The sequence below is a fragment of the Dromiciops gliroides genome, chromosome 5, assembly GCF_019393635.1.
Source record: "Dromiciops gliroides isolate mDroGli1 chromosome 5, mDroGli1.pri, whole genome shotgun sequence".
Classification (NCBI taxonomy): domain Eukaryota; kingdom Metazoa; phylum Chordata; class Mammalia; order Microbiotheria; family Microbiotheriidae; genus Dromiciops; species Dromiciops gliroides.
Genome location: NC_057865.1, coordinates 115,250,145 through 115,270,953, shown reverse-complemented (window position 1 = coordinate 115,270,953; position 20,809 = coordinate 115,250,145). Strand labels below are relative to the sequence as shown.

The window sequence follows — 20,809 nt, the reverse complement described above, 5'->3', positions numbered from 1 at the left end:
GCTGATTCTTATGTGGGATTGGGTTGGGAAGAACAAAGACCCCATCAAAGTTACAAGGGGCTTCACATGACTGGTTCAAGACTTTTTTAGCAAGAAGGAATATAAAGGGATCTATGGTCTCTTTCAGCCAAGCTCTACTCAAGCATCTTTTCTCTACCCAAATCTTCATATTCCTTAAGCCCGGGGCAGTAGTTACCTTGTTGGGTATGGGTGAAAAAATTTCAGATCCAGAGGTTGTCATGGCGGGAGGCTGGTGATGGGAAGAATAGGGGCTAGTAGGTGAGAGGGTAGAATTCTCATATACAGCTGAAGTTGACTCCCTAGAGACCACCCCAGGGATAACTGAAGCTGTGCTCTCAGAGGTAACTACAGTTGGTTGAGTTTTGGGGGTTAATCTGGTCTCTGGTGGGATAACTGAAGAAAAGTTTCCTGGCACTGGAGTGGAAGTGTTGTGACTGGTCAAAGAAGGTGAACTCCCAGAGTCTTGGGGATATGTAGTGAAATTTGATGTGGTCTGCTGAAGAGAAGCATCTGGTAAGGAGGTAGCCTCCGATTTCTTAGTAATAGCTGCAGAGGAAAGAAACAAATGTGTTGAGGAGAAGGGGAAAAAAGGCACTGGAATGAGGGAAAACCATCTCCTTCTCTTATTTCCACAGCAAGAAAGAACAAATCTTAATTCCTATATCTTCTTTGTAGCTGTCAAACCCAACATACAAGTGCCAGGCACACTTTATAATTAATTATCTCATCTGATCTTCACAACAATCCTGTGAAGTAGCTGCTTATCAAGATCCCCATTTTACAGATAAGGGAACCGAGGTGGAAAGACTTGCTTAGGGTCATGAAGCTAGGGACTAAGGTCAAATTTGAACTTCAGTCTTTCTGACACAAAAACCTGAGCCTGAGGAGACTACAATGTTTAAGACTAGAACCCATCAGGCCAAGTCAAAACCCATGAAGGGTGTGAAACCAAGCCTTATAATCAGAAATAGTAAAGTAGCTATAGCTTTCTGTCAAGTCAAGGCTTTTAGGTTTACGTTACAAAATCTCACTGAATATTAATTACTGGCATTATGGGAGAGTAAGTTTGAGACTTAAGAAGGAAATGTTCTTCAGGTCTTTGAATTACAAAGAAATTTGAATTAAATGCCTTTGTCCTGCAGATGACTAGGAATGGCACTCATTTTAATGGTGGCACTTTAAGAGCTGTGGCTGAGATCTCAAACTGTATTATACTCAAACTGTTTATTCAAAACAATCTGGTACTGGCTAAGAAATAGAAAGGTGGATCAGTGGAATAGAATAGATACAAATTATACTATAGTAAATGACTATAGTAAGGTGGTATATAATAAACCCAAGATCCAAGCTTTTGGAACAAAAACTCATTATTTGACAAAAACTGCTGGGAAAACTGAAAATAACAGAATGGCTGAAACTAGGCATAGACCCACATCCCACACCACATACTAAAATAAGGTCCAAAATGGGTACATGATTTACACATAAAGGGTGAAACTATAAGCAAACTATAAGAGCATGGAATAGTTTATCTGTCAGATTTATGGATAGGGGAAGAATTTAGGACCAAAGAAGATGCAGAGAGCATTACAAAATGTAAAAGAGATAATTTTGATTATATAAAATTAAAAAGTTTTTGCACAAACAAAACTAGTGTAACCAGGATTATAAGGAAAGCAGAAAACTGGAAAAGAGTTTTTGAAACAAGTTATCTCTGAAAGGTCTCATTTCTCAAATATATAGAGAACTGAATCAAATTTATAAAAATACAAGTCATTCCCCAATTGATAAATGGTCAAAGGATCTGAACAGGCAGTTTTTAAAGAAATCAAAGCTATCTATAATCATATGAAAAATGCTGTAGATAAATATTGATTAGAGAAATGCAAATTAAAACAACTCTGTGGTATCACCTCATACTCATCAGAGTGGCAAATATACCAAAAAAGGAAAATATTGGATGTTGGAAGGGATGGGGGAAAACAGGGGTGTTAATTCACTGTTGGTGGAGTTGTGAATTGATCCAACCATTCTGAAATGCAATTTGGAACCATGTCCAAAGGCTATCAAACTGTGCATACCCTTTGATTCAGCAATACCACTGCTAGATTTATATCCCAAAGATATCCCCCCAAAAGGAGAAAAAGACCTATTTGTACAAAAATATTTATAGAAACTCTTTTTGTAGTGGCCATGAATTGGAAATCAAAGGAATGTCCATCCATTGGGGAATAGCTAAATAAGCTGTGGTATATGATGGTGATGGAATACTATTGTGCTATAATGACAAGCAGGATGATTTCAGAAAGGGCCTGGAAAGATTTGTATAAACTGATGTATAGTGAAGTGAGCAGAACCAAGAGAACTATAAGGGAGGGAAGGAAGGGTAGAATTTAGAACTCAAAACTTTAAATAAAGAAATGTTTACTGGGGGGGGGGGGGGAAGAGCTGTAGCTGGAGCAGGTAGGTGGTGCAATGGATAGAGCACCTGCCCCAGAGTTGGTGCAAATCTGGCCTCAGAGCTTATTAGTTGTGTAACCTGCAAGTTGCTTAAGCCTGACTGCCTTCAAAAGAAGGGGTGGGGGGAAGCTATTGTTTACTTTGAGACCATGGACAACCTCCCACAACATAGCTAGGACACAGACTTTTTTTATTTTTATTGGGACGGAGAGGGTTGGGGAAGGGGGGTGCATTGCCACAGGCTATACTACTTGGTGGGAGGCAGTAGAACCAATTCCAAGCTGGGAAGAAAAAGAGCCCTTGGGGTTTGGGGGAGGAGGGGGCAGTGTGTGTGTGGGACAGCCGGATGGAACAATGAGCAAACTTGCTGCGCAATCTCCGACACTCAAATAAGGATGATTTTGTTTAATTCTGTAGCCTACTGAGAAGGTGAGAGCAGGAATGAATGTTTAAATTGAGGTCCTCTTATTTATCCATATTATGGGTACTTGAATCCTCTAGGCCAAGCAAGAGAGGCTAAGTGCACGCCTTTCCAAAATCTGATCTTCCCCAAGGCCCTTTGCCCACTATGACAAAATGAGAATTACCCACCTGATGGTGAAGGGGAGGTTTTTATCACCTCTGAGGGCAAAGTCAGGTTAGCCGAAGCCCTGGGGTCTGTGGTGGGTGTCACTGAGGTGGTGTTCTTGGTAGGCTGTAAGGCAGCGGTAGTTAAAGTAGGAGGGGCTGCAGTGCTCTGTGTGGTTGTACTGCCCCCTTCCTTGTCCTTGGGCTGGGATTTGGGAAATGATGAGACTTCAGGTGTAGTAGCCAAAGAGGGTTGTATTTGCTGTGATTTTCTGGTTTCTGTGTTTGCGTTCTGGGAGCCTCCAGCAGACACTGTGGTGGTGGCAGCTGCAGGGCCAGCGGCAGGGGCAGCATCGGGGGCAGCGGCGGGGTCGGCAGGGACGGCAGCAGGGTTGGCAGCAGTGGGGGCAGCGGTGGCATTGGGGGCAGCGGCAGGGGTGGCATCGGGGGCAGCGGCGGGGTCGGCAGCAGGGTTGGCGGCAGTGGGGGCAGCAGCGGGGTTGGCAGCGGCGGGGTCGGCGGGGGCAGCAGCAGGGTCAGTAGCAGGGACGGCAGCAGGGTTGAGGGCAGCAGTGGGGTCGGCAACGGTGGGGTCGGCGGGGGCAGCGGCGGGATCAGCAGTGGCAGGGACAGCAGCAGGGGCGGCAGCGGGGTCTGCAGCAGGGGTGGCAGCAGGGTCAGCATCAGGGGCAGCATCAGGGTCAGCTGCAGGGGCAGCGGCATCTATTATTCCTTCCATGGATGCTGCTCCGTCGTTTCCTGTTTATAATCCCAATGGAAAAGACAAGTGAGCACCTAATCAAGCTTATGACAGGCTGTATGTGTGAAAATATCCCCTTTTATTGTGTCATACTTGTTCTGTAGACTTTATAATGTCCTCCACTGTCCCCTGACAGATCAAAAAGGAACCAAGTGAGTGATTAAGTTTTCTGACTTTTCAAAGCATCGATCAGTTGTGCTGATTTTCCCTCCCCCTCAATTTTTTTTTTTTTTAGGATAGGAGGGGAAACCTAGCATAGGTTAAGGGGGAAAAAAGTTTCTGTGGTTTGCTGCCTCTTTCCCTTCTTTTGCTCTCCCTCATTCCCACCCAAACCACCCTCCCCCCCACCACACACACCCCTGAATATGGAAAGGTCAGAAAGAAGCCTCAGCAGTTCATGCCTGATCTCTAAGATGCGCATCTGACTCTTGCTTCTAAAAGGAGAGAAAGGAGCCCGGCTGGTTCTGGGTAAAACTGGACAGTAATTTTTTTTTTCCTTGCTCCTGGGGCCCAGAGCTCCTCCACCCTCCTCTCCACTTCAGATGTCAATGAAGGGTGATGGTTCCCCACAAAGGCTTAATATTTTACCCTAAAAAATGTCGCCAGCTTTAAAACTTGGAATTGGTAGAGAATTCTCCCTTCCATTCCCAGTTGCCCTTTGCCTACCCTGACAGGCAGGACAGAATATTAGCTAACAAAGTGATTTATACATATTACCTCATTGGATCTTCACAACCCTGTGAGGTAGGAGGTAGGTACTGTGAATAGCTCCATTTTACAGATATTACTGGACAAGGAACTGACCTGAAAGCCAGGTTCAAGGTCCCATCTCTGCCACATTGGGCAGCTGGGTGGTGCAGTGGATACAGTGCCTGTCCAGGCATCAGGAAAATTCATCTTCCTGCACTAGTAAGCTGTGTGACCCTAGGCAACTCACTTAACCCCATTTGCCTCAGTTTCCTCGTGTGTAATATGTGCTGGAGAAGGGAATGACAAAATCACCAGTGTCCTTGCCAGGAAAACCCCAAATGGGGTCAACAAAGAGTTGAACATGATCAAAACAAATGAATGACTTGCTGGGCAACATACTAGGCAATATGTCAGCTCCTAATCCTAGGTAAGAAAATGAGACTACAAGTCAAGAAAATCTCCCACCCCAACACTCTTAAGGAGTCCCCTAGTTTATAGTACACCAAGGGCATCTGATCATTTTCTAACTCTATCCATCTGCTACCTTCCCCCAGGTGATCCCAGCAAATAGTCTCTGAATTCCCGATGTTCCATTCACTTGTTCTTCAAGCCAGCCCTACATCATAGTATCTACCTCGGACGGATGGTGCTGTAGGGAACTTGGCCTTTGGGAACATAACTTCCTCAGACCATTGATCTTACCCATCACACTCAGGGGTCATAAAACCACCAATCTCTTAAACCCTGGGTTTAAGGCTATGCCACCTCTACCCCCAACCAAGGGACCAGAGGCACTGCTCCTAGGCACAAGTGGCTATAGTTGCTGGGCTTGTTATCACTACTTATTCAAAACTAAACTGAAAAAGGTGGTACCCATGCCCATCTAAGACATCCTCCTGTAAACTGTAGGACTGTGTAGATAGACTCAACAAGTTTATTTGACTCTAGGCTTACCACTTATTCCAAGATGATACATCTTGCTAGGACTACAAAGGCAGTGCTTATCCTCAAGATGCACCCATACTAAGCCAAAGTTCTTTAACCTGGTGTCTGTACATTTGTGGGGTTTTTTTTAACATTTTAATAACTTTATCTCAATATTTCCTATGTATTTTAAATTATGCATTTTTTAAAATTCTCAGAAAGGGTTCATAGGCTTCCACCATTACTAGAAAAATGGACATGTGCGTTTTCTTGTAGAAGGTAGTGTGAGCTGAGTTGTAGAAGAAACAGTATTGTAAGAGAGAGACCAGGAAGGCAGGAAGCCTCACCGAGTACAAAAACAGAGCTGAAGTGTGGTATTGGCAAGTTCCTATCCTGTCCCTAATGGGACAGTACTGGAACAGTGTGACTAGATGCTTGTTTAGCTCTGTGTACAGATGGATGGAATGTGAGCCTCATGACAGCAGGGACCCTTTCCCCTCTTTTGTCACTCTCTACTCACAATTGTGCCTGGTACATAGTAGGACCTTTATAAGAGCCTGCTAATTGACCGACCACAAAGGGTGGAAAGGACAATAATGTCTAACATGATTGGAAAGATAGGTTGGGGCCAAGTAATGGATGGGACAAAACAACAACCACAAACTTGTAAAGCCTATGTTACCCTTCAAGGTGTCTTATAAAAATGATGATACCAGGGGCAGCTAGGTGGCACAGTGGATAAAGCACCAGCCCTGGATTCAGGAGAACCAGAGTTCAAATGCAGCCTTAGACACTTGACACTAGCTGTGTGATCCTGGGCAAGTCACTTAACCCTCATTGCACTGCAAAAATAAAAGTAAAATAATAATAATAATAACAATACCAACAACAACATGAATATAGCATCTACTAAGTGGCAGTCACTGTGCTATGCACCTTTCAATGATCTCATCTGATCCTCGTTAACAATCTTGGGAGGTAGGTTGCTATTATGAGCCCCATCTTACCAATGAGGAAACTGAGTCAAATTAAGGTTAAGTGACTTGCCTAGTGTTACCCAACTAGTAAATGTCTGAAGCCAGATTTGAACTCAGGTTTTCCTGACCCTAAGCCTGGTGCTCTATACCCTGGGCCAAATCTTTGCTCCCATTATGATCAATCAATTAGAATGTGATCTTTAGAGTAGAGACTGTCTCTTTTTGTCCCTGATGCTTAGCATAGGATCTGGCCCATACCAAGTGCTTGATACATTTTTTTTCATTCATCTTAACAAGAGTAGTGATTCATTTTTGGATATGCCGAAAGTGGCTTTCGCTATGTATGTCTTTCTCCTCCAGGGAAAACCTTCCCATCTCCTCTGGGAGCTCCACCTGTTGGGGGGGAAAGGGGGGAGGAGATGGAGATAGAGTTAGGAAGAAAAACCCAGTCAGCTCCCTTCCTTGGGTCCTACCCAGCTCTCCACCCTTAGGGGAGTACTGGCTTCCTCCCACTTCAGGTCTGGATGCTTCCCTTCCTATATGAAGAATGACTCTGGAGCTATTAATAGATGGAAAAGGAAATATATAAGAATGCCCTAGGAAGTAGGGGCCTGGTGGGAGTGGCTGGGGTTTTTGGGGGAAAGAGGGCGGAGAAGATTGTTGCTGGTTCTCTCTCCCACCTCTGGTCCAAGGATAAACCTGTAGAGATCAAGAAGTCTATTATAATCGCAAGACCCTCCACCCCCGAAAAAACTCTTCCTCATTCTCTGCCCCTTGCACTAACTAGAAGTCACACAACCTGGGTTCTAATTCTGGTTCTGGGTCTGTTTCCTCTTCCATGAAAAGAGAGGGTGGGACTAGACAGCTTCTAAGTCCTTTTCCAGCTCTGCCCTTGGACAGATCTTTGGATCCGAGAGTAAATTGAGTACTTGATTTGGGAATCATGAAGACCCGAGTTCAAATCCTCACTCAGGCACTTAAGCCACTTGCTAAACTGTTAGCCTCAGTTTCTCAAATCTCTGCGATGAGGACAATCTCACAAGATGGCTAGGAGGATCAGATGGGAATACATTTAGAGGCCCCTAGGTGGCACAGTGAATAGAATGAAGGACTTGGGAGCCAAAAAGACCATTAGGAGCTTGAATCCCATTTCGGACACTAGATAGGTCACCTAATTTTTTATGTGTCTCAGTTAACATCTGTAAAATGGGAATGATAAAGTACCTGTTTCAAAAGGTTGTTGTCAAATGTATTAACATATATAAAGTATTTTAAAATAACAAAAACAAAACAATACATATGTATGTGTGTATATGTGTGTGAGAGCTATTATTATTAGAGTGTTACATAAATGCAAGCTATTATTCTTACCATCAGAAGTTTCTTTGACTCTCCCTGTAAAGGAGCAAACCGTTGTCCTTTCAAACCAAAGCTAACCTTGGATACTATGAGAACCAACCCCTCTTAACGTTCTATCATTCCCTTAAGGCATCAGTAGCACAAGGCACTCAGCTTCAGGGTCAGGCAGGAAGAGGTTATGGGGGACTCCTGACTGGTCCTCACCCCCCCAGGTCCCAACCATTTCCTGCCATAACCACTTCTTCACTATAAAGGACGAACCAGGTAAGAGAATGTTTGTTGGGGCAGCTAGGTGGCTCAGTGGATAGAGCACCAGCCCTGGAGTCAGGAGGACCTGAGTTCAAATCAGACCTCAGACACTTAACACTTACTAGCTATGTGACCCTGGGCAAGTCACTTAACCCTAATTGCCTCACTAAAAAAAAAAGAGAGAGAGAGAGAGAGAGAGAATGTTTGTTGGGTTTTTTGCTGTCTAGGAAAACAACAACAACACAAACTCCTAGGATTTAGAGCTGGAAGGAACAAGAGGAGCTTGTCTAACATGATCATTTTACAAGAGAATAAATCTCTACCAACCCCCAAGAACAGCAGGTAGGTGATCAGTAAAGGTTTCACACCCCAGTCTCCTTGCAAATTCAATGTTCTTTCCACTGTATTCCATTAGCTGTCCAGCAGATGGAGATATGGGTTAACCCTCAGCAATTTGGGTCTTCCCTATGCCAAATCATTCAGCCCAGCACTCATTTCCCTTTATTTCTAGGGAAGGTCATTTGATTCTAGAAGACTTGCCTAATCGCCACCACCTTGGCCTCTGTTATTTTTCCTCTGAATTCAAAACCTGCCAATACTTGACACCTCCACGGAAACCCTTTTGGACTAGCTTTAGCAGCAGTTAGAGCTGTATTCTATCTTGCCTGATATTCTTCTGCTATTCAAAATGCATGCAGAATTTCCATAGCCAAACCACTAAGTTCTACAGGGGCAGGGAAATTCATCTTCTAGAACACCAAAGATACAGCAATGTTCCTTAATAAATGTTTATCAAAAGCAGACTGGGGGCAGCTAGGTGGCGCAGTGGATAAAGCACTGGCCCTGGATTCAGGAGGACCTGAGTTCAAAGCCAGCCTCAGACACTTGACACTTACTAGCTCTGTGACCCTGGGCAAGTCACTTAACCCCAATTGCTTCAAAAAAAAAAAAAAAAAGCAGACTGCTTCAAGAGGCCCCATCTGGTCCTAGCTATAAGGGCCCATGGAGGCTTTGCCATCTTCTCTGTTGATGCAACCTTAGGAGTTCCATCCATCCAGAAGCTGAAGTCTCCCCTGTGTTGTCTCCCCTGATTTGAGCTTCTAGAAAGCTGGGGATTTTCTTGTTTTGTTTGTCCCTCGTTCTCACAGAATACGTGATTTGCTCAGGGTCACACAACTAATAAGTGTCTGAGGTGAGATTTGAACTTGGGTCCTCCCAACTTTAGGGACAGTGCTCTATCCACTACACCACTAGATGCCCTGTTTCCTATTTGGCAGCTAAAAGCACAGTGGGAAGAGTACAGAACCTGGAGTCAGGAAGTTCAAATGCCACAAGACACTTAGCTGTGTAACCTGTGGGTAAGATTTGTCTCCCTCAGTTTCCTAACCTGTAAAATAGGGTTAAGAACCCCTACTTTTCAGGGTTGTTTGAGGAGAGCACAACAATATTTGTATAGTGCTCTGTAGACCTTTACGTGCCATACAATCACTAGCTACATATTTATATCACTTTCTTAGCATTGGGTTCAGCCTAGGGAAAGCACGGAATATATGGTTTTTACTCATCCATTCATTCATCTCACATTTGTCTATCAGGTCTTCCCTGAACATTATCTGAAGTAAAGAGCCCTGTGAGATGGAGTACAAGTATTCTCAGTTTCTTTTTACACCAGGGAACCCTGAGGGCTATGCTAGTTAAAACTTGCCCAGGATAGATGTGGCCAGGGTGATGTGTGGGAATGGACCAAAAGAATGAACTGGGATCTTAAGTGGGGGAAGAGATGTTTGAGGGGGGTGTGATCCAGCACCCCAATGATGATGGTAATGCCTTTATATGGTATCAGGGGCTGAATGTGTAGCTGCCTGTTCTGAGCACCCACGGTACTGCCACTCTTCCTGGGCTCAGTCTTGGGAGGCAGGACAGAGGCCTTCCATTCTGCAAAAGTGGAAGACATAGAGGAGGGGATGAGGCCGTCAATCCTAACACAATCCAGCTAAGTCTCTATTAGGAAAGAATAGGGAATCCCTGAGAGAAGGGGAGGTTGTATCCCAATTCACACTATTTGAAGTTATAATTCTGTAACATGGTAACTGGTTTCATCCCAATGGAAATGATAGGATAATTCCTTTCACAGGATTCCTTATTCACATTGATTGGGAACTAGATATGAGATGGGAAAGAGCTAGAGATCTCCTAATTTTACAAATCAGAAAACTGAAGGGGGAGGGAGGAAGTTGGGCAGGATGAAGTAACTTATCTAAGATTACACAATGACTTCAGCCAGAATTAGCACTAGAACCAAGCGATAATTTCTCTAAATCTTTTTGAAAAAACCTCAGGGCAGCTAGGTGGCACAGTGGATAGAGCACCGGCCCTGGGGTCAGGAGGATCTGAGTTCAAATCCGGTCTCAGACACTTGACACTTACTAGCTGTGTGACCCTGGGCAAGTCACTTAATCCCAATTGCTGAGAGAGGGAGGGAGGGAGGGAAGGAAGGAAGGAAGGAAGGAAGGAAGGAAGGAAGGAAGGAAGGAAGGAAGGAAGGAAGGAAGGAAGGAAGGAAGGAAGGAAGGAAGGAAGGAAGGAAGGAAGGAAGGAAGGAAGGAAGGAAGGAAGGAAGGAAGGGAGGGAGGGAGGGAGGGAGGGAGGGAGGGAGGGAGGGAGGGAGGGACAAAAAGAACCCTCTTGCTTCAGAGTATGTGGACACCAAGAATCTTCCACCAGGGAACTTGCTGTTGCTGGTTATTGGTTGGTCCAAAAGAAAGGGACATCTGCCATTTGATTGAGGGGGGAAGGCATGGGGAAATGTGGGTCCAAAGACCCAACCATTGGGCCCAGATGGACCCAGAATAACAAGGGTTAGGATTATTACCCAATAGCCTAGGGTACCAACACCCTCCTCTTCCTGCAAATCCCTTCAGTTCAACAAGTATTTGTTAAGCTGAGCTTTTTACTATGAGATACCAAAATTTAAAATAACCCAAAATCCATCCTTGCCACACAAAATAAAGTCTAGAAAAAGGAGCTCTAACTCATATGAACTACTCTTTGGATCCAAGGCCATCTCCATCTAATTGTATTGTCTAGCCTACATCTTTTCATTTTGCCTATGAGAATGGCATGAGTCTTTTTTGTTGTTGTTGTTTTGTTTTGGTTTTTTTTTGGGTGAGGCAATTGGGGTTAAGTGACTTGCCCAGGGTCACATAGCTAGGAAGTGTCAAGTGTCTGATACCGGATTTGAACTCAGGTCCTCCTGAATCCAGGGCCGGTGCTTTATCCACTGCGCCACCTAGCTGCCCCCTTTTTGTTGTTGTTTTTTGTTTTTATGGCATGAGTCTTGTCAATTGCAAGTCTAGATAACATGAGAGGGCACAGGGAGCTATGTGGGAAAATTAAATGTTTGGAAATGACTATGGTTTTAAAGGGGCATTCATTAAAATTTTAGACTATTATTCTTAAACCACAGAGTTATTATATAATTTTTAAACCACATTTAGCAAATATAGCAGTGCCCTGATCAAACAATCTAGTCTATTTGGAAATTTAGTCAGGCCTGGTTCTTGATGAACACCTGCCACTTTGGTTGATCACTACTTTCTTCTCCAGAAATTCACTAACCATCCCTTTAGGGATGTTATATAATTTCTGCCAAGTCCCTGGGACTCCAAGAATACATGCTCTCCTTTTTCTTCTGATGATCAGGTCCCAAGGTGGAAGGTCAGTCGGGGAAGTCTTCCAGGAAAAGGTGGCATTTTGAAGCAGGCTTTAAATGAGAATGGTTGTACTTTTACCTCTAGGGGAAATATATGTTGTTAAAGGACAAGGATTTCCATTTAGAATCTCCTAGGAATTTGCATAAAAGTGGGGGAGACTGATTAGCTAGCCCAGTTTGACTGGAGCATTATCATGATCAGAGGGAAGCAGTATGAAATAATAATGTCCTGCCCGGCTGGCCCAGGCTCTGTCTAGGATCTCTGTCTCCCCCACTAGTTTTCTCTATAGAAAGTGTTGTCTGTGACTGCTCATCAATGAACAGCTAGCTCCGTGTCATGCCCTCCCCCATGCCTGCCACCATTAAGCATTGAAGCAGCCTTTCAATATACTGCCCTCAGCATTGCAGCCCAACTTCCCCCAATTCCCAGGGGAGTCCTGGGCTCTTCCCCTCAGGGGAGATTAATTCCTGGAATTCTTCAAATAGAGAATTGTTCTCTGCTTATCTCTTGGCTCAGCTGGCAGGCCAAGCACTCCCCCCCCCCCCCATCTAGGCAGGGACTTCATCTGATTGTGTCCCTGCATCAGGGTGATGGATAGAACTGTTTTGGAAAGCCACAGTTGGGAGGGAATGTAAACCAACCTTCACCTGCCCCATCTCTGAACATCAGGTGGGGATGTTCAAACTCCATGGGGGTGGTCCTCCTTCTCCTGGCCACTCCCTTGTTCCCATCTGCTCCCTACCACCATACTACCTTCCCCCCACTTCCTACTTGCCTTTTGCCCTTTCTTCTTTTTTCTTTTTCTTTTTCTGGGGCAATGAGGGTTAAGTGACTTGCCCAGGGTCACAGAGCTAGTAAGTGTCAAGTGTCTGAGGCCAGATTTGAACTCAGGTCCTCCTGAATCCGGGGCCAGTGCTTTATCCACTGTGCCACCTAGCTGCCCCCCCTTTCCACTTAACAATCAGCTTATCCACTGGGCACTTAGTCCCTTCTCAATCTTCTTTCTCTCTTCTACCTGAAGCAGATGTCCTACCAGACATAGCAGGCACACACATATCCTGGAAAAAAACTTGTGCTGGGAACAGGGCATAGAAGAAGAACATAACATGGACACCCAGTCATCCTCCGTGCTCTTCCTTCTCCCATTTCATGTCCATGCCTACTCTGCCCAAGTGGAAGACTCTCAGTTCAATGATGTTTGCATCATACCACACTGAACACACCGGGATTCAGGGCAGAGAGAAGCAACAGAGCCGTCCAAGTCGAAAAGAGGACAGTGTGACTGGGTAGCTCAGTGAAGGGAGGGTGACAATCATGGTTGTAGATGACAGATCGTTCTGGCTGAAGAGGCCCCACGACAACTGTGGTCTGTCTGGAGAGCTCAGGGCCTGCCAAGAAGGAGAGACCTCAGGAGAAGTCAGGGAAGGAAGAGGCACGAAGAGAACAAGCCTTCTCTCGGACTGAGAGTTCCTCCCTCTCTAGAGAGGGCATTCCTGAAGCCTTGCCCTGGCAACAACTCTAGGGCCTATTCTTTGAGTAGGGAGAGGCTCGTTAGGGGGAAGGGGGCTCCGCCTGAACCTCCTTTCTATTGAAAGCTATTTAAAGCTGGGTGGAGGAGGGCTCAGGCGCCCGGGCAGGGCTCCCGGGGGGCTAGCATGGATAGAACTGGGATCCCAGTGACCGTGAGTATCCCACCTCTTAGCTTCCAGATGGTCCTGAAGTAAGAGCCTAAGGCAGGTTCCAGTAGCTACTTCACTTTCTTGGGCCTTAATTTGATGATAGGGTAGCAATCTTCTTGGTCTCCCCCTCCACACCCCACCGTGACATTTGGATAAAAGAGGGCTCCTTCCCTCTTCCTGATCATGGGCTAATAGCATAGGATTTAGGGACTTAGAAGCGGTAGAAATAAAATATAGTCCAAGCCCGTTACGTTACATTTGAAGAAACTGAGGGCCGATAGCTCATGTCTCTGGAATGGAAGGGTCCTCAGAGACCATCTAATATCCAATCATCCCCTTACAGATGAAGAAAACCAAGTCCCAGGGAAATCAAAGTGATTTTCCCAAGGTCACACACACTACATAAACATCAAAGGTTGCTTACTCTTTGTAATAATGTCTCTTCAGCTAGCTGTCTGCTCCGGAAAGGCTCAGATGCAGTAATTCACTGGAAAGTGCTAATTAATGGTTTAGGTTAATCTAATCCATTCTACTTTAAAAAAGCTATTGCAGTTTAACAAGGAACAAAGTCTTAATTCAAAGAAATGATAGAGAAAGGTGGAACTTTATAGGCCTTATTAGAGGAAATATTTCTGGTTGGGAGGAAAGGGAGACAGGGGCCTTTCCCTACCCATCTGTGCCTCTAGGAAGGGTGGCATCTGCCAGTGTAAATCCCCGGAGAAGGCATCAGAGCCCAATGGAAGGGAAGTTCAAATTACCTATTCTTCACTTCACCAATAGGATTTCAGAGAAACCTGGAAAGATTTGCATAAACTGATGCTGAGTGAAGTGAACAGAACCAGGAGAGCACAGTAACAGCAACATTGTGTGGTGATCAACTCTGTGTGTGTGTGTGTGTGTGTGTGTGTGTGTGGTTTTTCCTTCTTATTCTGTTTCTTCTATCACAACATGACTAATGTGGAAATGTTTAACATGGCTGCACATGTATAACCTATATTGGATTTCTTGCCTTCTTGGGGAGGGCATGTAGGAGGGGAGGGAGAGAGAAAAATTTAGAACTCAAAATCTTTTTTAAAAAATGAAGAAAAGGAAAATATTGAATGTTGGAGGGGCTGTGGGAAAACTGGGACATTAATCCACTGTTCATGCAGTTGTGAACTGATCCAACCATTCTGGAAAGCAATTTGGAATTATGCCCATAGAACTATAGAACTGTGCATACCCTTTGATCCAGGAATACCACTGTTAGGTTTATATCCCAAAGACAACCCCAAAAAAGAGAGAAGGACCTATTTGCACAAAAAATATTTATAGAAGCTCTTTTTGTAATGGCTAAGAATTAGAAATCGAAGGAATGCCCATCAGTTGGGGAATGGCTAAACAAGCTTTGATATATGATTGTGATAGAATTTTATTGTGCTATATGAAATGACAAACAGGATGATTTCAGAAAGGCCTGAGGGGCAGCTAGGTGGCACAGTGGATAAAGCACTGGCCCTGGATTCAGGAGGACCTCAGTTCAAATCTGGCCCCAGACACTTGACATTTACTAGCTGTGTGACCCTGGGCAAGTCACTTAACCCTCATTGCCCCGCAAAAAACAAAACAAAAAACCACAAACTAACAAAAATGAATGTTGAAAACTATCTTTACGTGTAATTGGAAAAAAATAAAAAAGGTCTGTCACGGCTAGGAAGTGACAAATTAGGTTTAAATCAACATTTTATACCAAAAAGATAGGGATAAGGGCTGTTCCTCTGATTTATTGGTGTTTCTCACCTTCTAGGTGAGGAAATTCCTACCAGTATAGGACCTGGGCTACTTAAACTGCCTGGAGATGGGTGTCCAATTCAAATTGACATGGGGACCACTAAACTGTAAATAAGGATCCCTGCCTGCAGCCTACTGACCTAGAAAACATCTGTTACTATATTTATTTATTTTGTTAAATATTTCCAAATTATGTTTAAATCTCTTTCAGGTATGGCTGAAGTCTATGGCCTAGACTTAATTCCCCAGAACCAGAGGAAAATGCAAAAAGGAAATGATTGGTAAATAGAGAGATGATTCGAGAGCATAGAGAGCATAGATAACATTTATTAGCTATTTTCCCAAATCAATAGGCAGCCACAGGTGTTTCTTTTAAGTTTGATGGTGTACATAGCAAATATGTCTATATGTCAGAGAAGGAACTGGAATTCCCATCTTCCCATCTTCTACTCTCTATTCACTACTGCCTCTTGATTAATAGTGCGTAAATATAAAAGCTCGCATGATTTTAAAAATTAGAAGGTTTTGTTTCTCTTTTATTGGGGGGAAGAGAATAAATGCTGAAAAAGGAGGAACCTTTTTGATCTGGGGTGAAAGAGTGAATTCTTGACTAAGCAAGGAATAGGAGATGAGATAAAATGCCTATTTCAAAGACATAAAATTTTAAAAAGCTTTTGTACAAGCAAAATCAGTGAATACAGGATAAAAGTAATGATCCGAAGTAGAAGATTTTGCATCAAAAATCTGTTATTTCTTCTAAGACAAAAGCCATTCCTTAATAGGCAAGTGTTAAGGATTTTCAACAGAAACGCAGTTTTCAAGAGAAATGCAAATGATCAACATTATGAAAAATGTACATAAAACCATTCATTTTCACCTCAAAACCATCAAATTGACTGAGAAAAGTCCAGGGGGGGGGTGTTAGAAGATAGGAAAATCATAAAGTATCCATTCCCTTCTCTAGGCTTACACCTAAAGGAGCTCTGTGATAGCAAAGTCTCTTTACAAAAATAATCTTTCTAGTGCTATTGGTGATAGAGAAGAAACCCAGCAATAAATCTTTGAAAGAATGAATGGCTGAACAAATTTCGGCAGGTGATTACGTAAAGGGGGCAGGGGAGTTGTTAGATAGCAACTTATTAAGCACCTACTATGCGCCAGTCACTGTGCTAAGGACTTACAAAATATTACTGCACCAAGAGAAACAAAGAATGAGGAATTCAGAGCAATGTAACGATTGGAATAACGCCACCTGCTGGAGACTTACTGTAGAAGAGTTCGGCCCATGAAGTGAAGGTCTTTGAGGGCAAGACCAGGAGTCTTTTCTTTGGCGTCAGGAAGTGACGCGGGATAGTGGGAGGAGGAAGGAAGAGACTGGCGCTCAGTCTCGCTCTTTTTTCCTGGGACTCTGGTGGAGAGCAGAGCTAGAAATGTGCTCTCCCTTTAATAGATAGGAATCTAGGCCTCTTTCTCTCTTCACAAATTCTTATTCTCCTTAATAAATGCTTAAAAGTCTAACTCTTGCTAAAGCTTATAATTTATTGGCGACCACTCATTAGATATTTTAGACAGACTAGCTAGAATTTTAGCCCATAACAGCAACAAGCATGAAGTGGTGCATAACAAATAGACAAATCCCACAATGATGCAATAATGTACATGACTAAAAAGGCAGCCAACTCAAATGAAATGTGATAAAGCATCTGGGATCCTTCCATATCTGGAGTAGCAAACTCCTAGGGTGTGATGTAGAAAGCCCTGTCAGAAGTGGTCCCTATGCCAATTTGTTCTTTACTGGTTTTCTGTCTTACATTGGGGGGGGGGTTTCAGTAAAGGAGGAAAGTTGTTAAGAGGTGGGGTTGTTAAACGTCACCCCATGGGGGGGTGGGGGGTGGGCTTGGCAAATATACTAGAGCAATTTTAATTTCTCCAGCTCATTTTACAGATGAGAAAAGTGAGGCAAACGGGGTTAAGTGACTTGCCCAAGGTCACACAGCTATTAAAAGTTTCGAGGCTGGCTTTGAACTCAAGCCTGGCATTCCACCCACTGTGCCACCTAGCTCCCCTTAGAGGCAGAGTTAATGACTGAAATTCAACCTAGTCTGGACACTACTGCCTCTCAAGCTAGAATACTTGCTCAGGCCCATTCAGTAGTACCTAAAAACCAAGTGGGTTGGGGGGTGGGAGGACAGAGGAGGCAGAAGAGGGGTACTGAACTAAAAAGGCCTGAGTCATATTGGAGAGCAATAGGAAGTTCTGGGGACTTAAGAATGACCAAAATAACAAAGAACAGCATAGTGATAAGGTGCCAAAATGTAATCTTTTGGGCTCATCAACAAAATATTTAAATTGTGCTGGTCCAGGCCTTCAAGAATGAATCTAATATGAACATTGGTAACCAACCCCATTTGGGAGTAACAGGAAGAAGCTCATTCAAGCATAACTCTTGGACACAAGAACGAGGAACAAGGCTCAGAATCACGGATGAGCGTACTGGTAACCAGTCTTCACTAGTACTGAGAGTCATGTGCACTGTGCAGGGTGATAAGAGATGATATCTGTCCTTACTTGTGGGAGGACTCAATGCCAGGATGGCACTGGATTGGGACCAAGAAAGCTGTTGTTTCCTAGATATGGATGTTCCTTGATTTCCTGACAAACCCGTTTTCTTTTCCCACAATGACCAGGCAACTCAATCACAACTGCAGTAATTCTATAAGGCTCTAAAAATTTTTCTTGATTCACTATAAGTTGGTTTTTTAGATCCCTGTATTATTCCTTGTTGTATGAAGTGAACCTGTTCTGTTTAATGCCTTCTTAGCTTTGATACTTGCAAAGGGACTGAAGGAAAAACTAAAAAAAAATCACTATTATAGAACTGTAAATTAAAGCAATTCTTACGTCATATCTATCAGACTGGCAACGATGACTAAAAAGGAGAATAACAATTGTTGGATGGTCTAGAGCCTACCTTCTTCTTTTTTTTTTGGTAGAGCCTGGCTTCTTAAACTATTGGTTGAGACCCCATCGGGGTCACATAATTGAATGTGGGGGTTGCTAAAAATTTGGCAACAGTAAAAGGTTATGTATACTTATTTTATATACCTATATACCTAAGGTAGCGACCCTTTTCTTGGGTGAAAAGGGATTGGTCGCAAGTAAAAAAAGTTTAAGAATCCCTGGTCTAGAGGAAATCAGGCACATTAATGCAATGCTGGTAAAGCTGTGTGTTGGTCCAGAAATTTCCAAAAGTAATTTGGAAATGACCCCAAAATGTCACTCAACCACGCATACCCAAGATTCCATGGGAGCACTGAGCAAAAAGGTCTATGCATATCCCTGTCTCCCTCTGTCTCTCAAACCGCACCCCTCTCCGCCTCCCTAGACCTTCAAAGCTATTTCTATCTTAAGGTTTCTCTATAACCTCTAGGTCATGCCCAAATCAAAAGTCCCCCCAGGAACATCTAAATATGACTTCTCTTCTGTAGTTCAGTCCTTCTGTAAACATCAATCTAACAAGATAATGTCATAGGACATTATTTGAGAAATGTGATGAATACTGAGAAACCTGAAAAGACTTACATGATTAGAAAAGATGTGGAAAAAATGGAACACTAATGCATTGTTGGTGGAGTTGTAAACTGATCCAACCATTCTGGAGAGCAATTAGGAACTATGCCCAAAGGATTTGGTATACCCTTTGACCCAGTAATACCACTTCTAGGTCTGTATCTCAAAGAAATCATAAAAAGGGGAAAGGACCTACAAGTACAAAAATATTTATAGCAGCTCTCTTTGTGGTGACAAAGAATTGGGAATTGAGGGGATGCCCATCAATTGGAAAACGGCTAAACAAATTGTGGTATATGAATGTAATATAACACTGTTGTGCTGTAAGAAATGATGAGCAGGCAGATTTCAGAAAAACCTGAGAAGACTTAAGTGGTCTGATGTTTAGTAAAGTGAACAGAACCAGAACACTAGTAACAGCAACACTGTGTGATGATCAACTGTGATAGACTTAACTCTTCTCAGCAATACAATGATCCAAGACAATTCCAAAGGATTCATGATGGAAAATGCTCTCCACATCCAGAAAAAAGAACTGTGGAATCTGAATGCAGAATGAACGATATTATTTCTACTTTTGGGTTTTTTTTTTCTGTTTTGAGGTTTTTCCCTTTTGTTCTGATTCTTCTTTCACAACATGCCTAATGTGGAAATATGTTTAATGTGATTATACATACATAACCTATATCAAATTGTCTTGGGGAGGGGGGAGGAAAGGGAGGAAGGGAGAGAAATTTGGAACTCAAAATCTTATAAAAACAAATGAGGAAAACTATCTTTACATGTAACTGGAAAAAATAAAATACTATTAAGATTGGGGGAAAAAAAGACTTACATGAACTAATGTGAAAATAAGCAGATTCAAAGAGACAATGTAACCTTCTTTTCTATACGTTTTCATTTGGTCATTTTAGCTCCTCCCATGTAGGCTAAAATGTCATCTTTATTTAGGTAAGTTCCAAATTTGTATATCTAACCCTAATAGCTCCTGAAAGGCAACACTGTACAGTGGACCAAGGACTAGCTTTGCCATAAGTTAGACCTGGGTTCAAGTCTTAACTCTCACATGGGCGTTCTTAGCCTGGGGTTCCTAAATTTGATACTGTCAAAGGGAACACCATACCAAAAAAGTTAAGTATTCTGCTCTAGCACATACTTCTTTTGTCACAAAAACTCAATGCCCCAGACAACTTTATAAAAATTCAAGTTTAGAATCTGAGAAGTGATGAATCCATGGTTTAAACCAAAACAAAAAATAACCTCAGCAATATGCCAGTACTTAATTAGGGGGGAGTCGGGGCTTGGCATTTCAAACTATATTCAAAATGAAATTGTTCTGATTCTTTCCCACCCCTTAACCTCTCCCTCATTCCCTCCTCTTACCCCTCTGTTGAGGGAACCAGCATGCTTCCACTCAACCCCAGGTTCATAATCTTTTAAGTCATCCTTAACTCTTCCTTTCTCTCATTCCAGAAATTCAGTCAAGCCAAGCTATTCCTACAGCTTCTAGTCCTGGTCTCCACCTTAGTTCAAAGGCTCATCATTTTTGACCTGGACTACTTTGATAGCCCCCTTATTAAACTTCCTTGTTTCGAATTAGACGAACACTTCTTGAGTACCTACTATGTGAACTATAATAGTCATTCCATCCTCCACATAGATGAATGTGTGTAATCATGTCATTCTCCTGCTCAAAAATGTTCAGTGTCTCCCCTTGTCTAAAAGATCAAGTACAAATTCATCAGCTTTGGAGGTCCCTCAATCCAGCTCCAATTTTAGACTAAAATTGGCTCCAGAAATCAAGGAAGTTTTCACCTCTCCTTCAACACTTTACCTCCTGACTAAGCACATGCTTGAAATGTAACTCTCCCTCAGAATCCTGGTAATTCCTGCAAGGTTCAGTACAAGTGGCGTTTCTTCATGTAGAAGCTTTCTTCCTAAATCATGAACTGTCTATATTCTCTTCTTCCTTAATATTCCTTGTTTTATATTTGTTTACATATGTTTACACTCCCCTATACAACATAAAATCCCCACTATAATATACCCAACATGGTAGTCCAGCCACTA

At 43.1% G+C, this 20,809-nt stretch overlaps 1 protein-coding gene across 1 annotated transcript in view; it reads right to left on the bottom strand.

Moving 5' to 3' along the window:
• The window catches only part of PODXL (podocalyxin like), a 63,726-nt gene that overhangs the window by 11,709 nt on the left and 31,208 nt on the right, over positions 1 to 20,809 (bottom strand). The window contains exons 3-4 of the mRNA XM_043967566.1: positions 3,073 to 3,807; positions 197 to 567 (exon numbers count right to left, since the gene is read on the bottom strand). Of these exons, the coding sequence (XP_043823501.1) occupies positions 197 to 567; positions 3,073 to 3,807 (1,106 nt within the window). The remainder of the gene's footprint in view (positions 1 to 196; positions 568 to 3,072; positions 3,808 to 20,809) is intronic.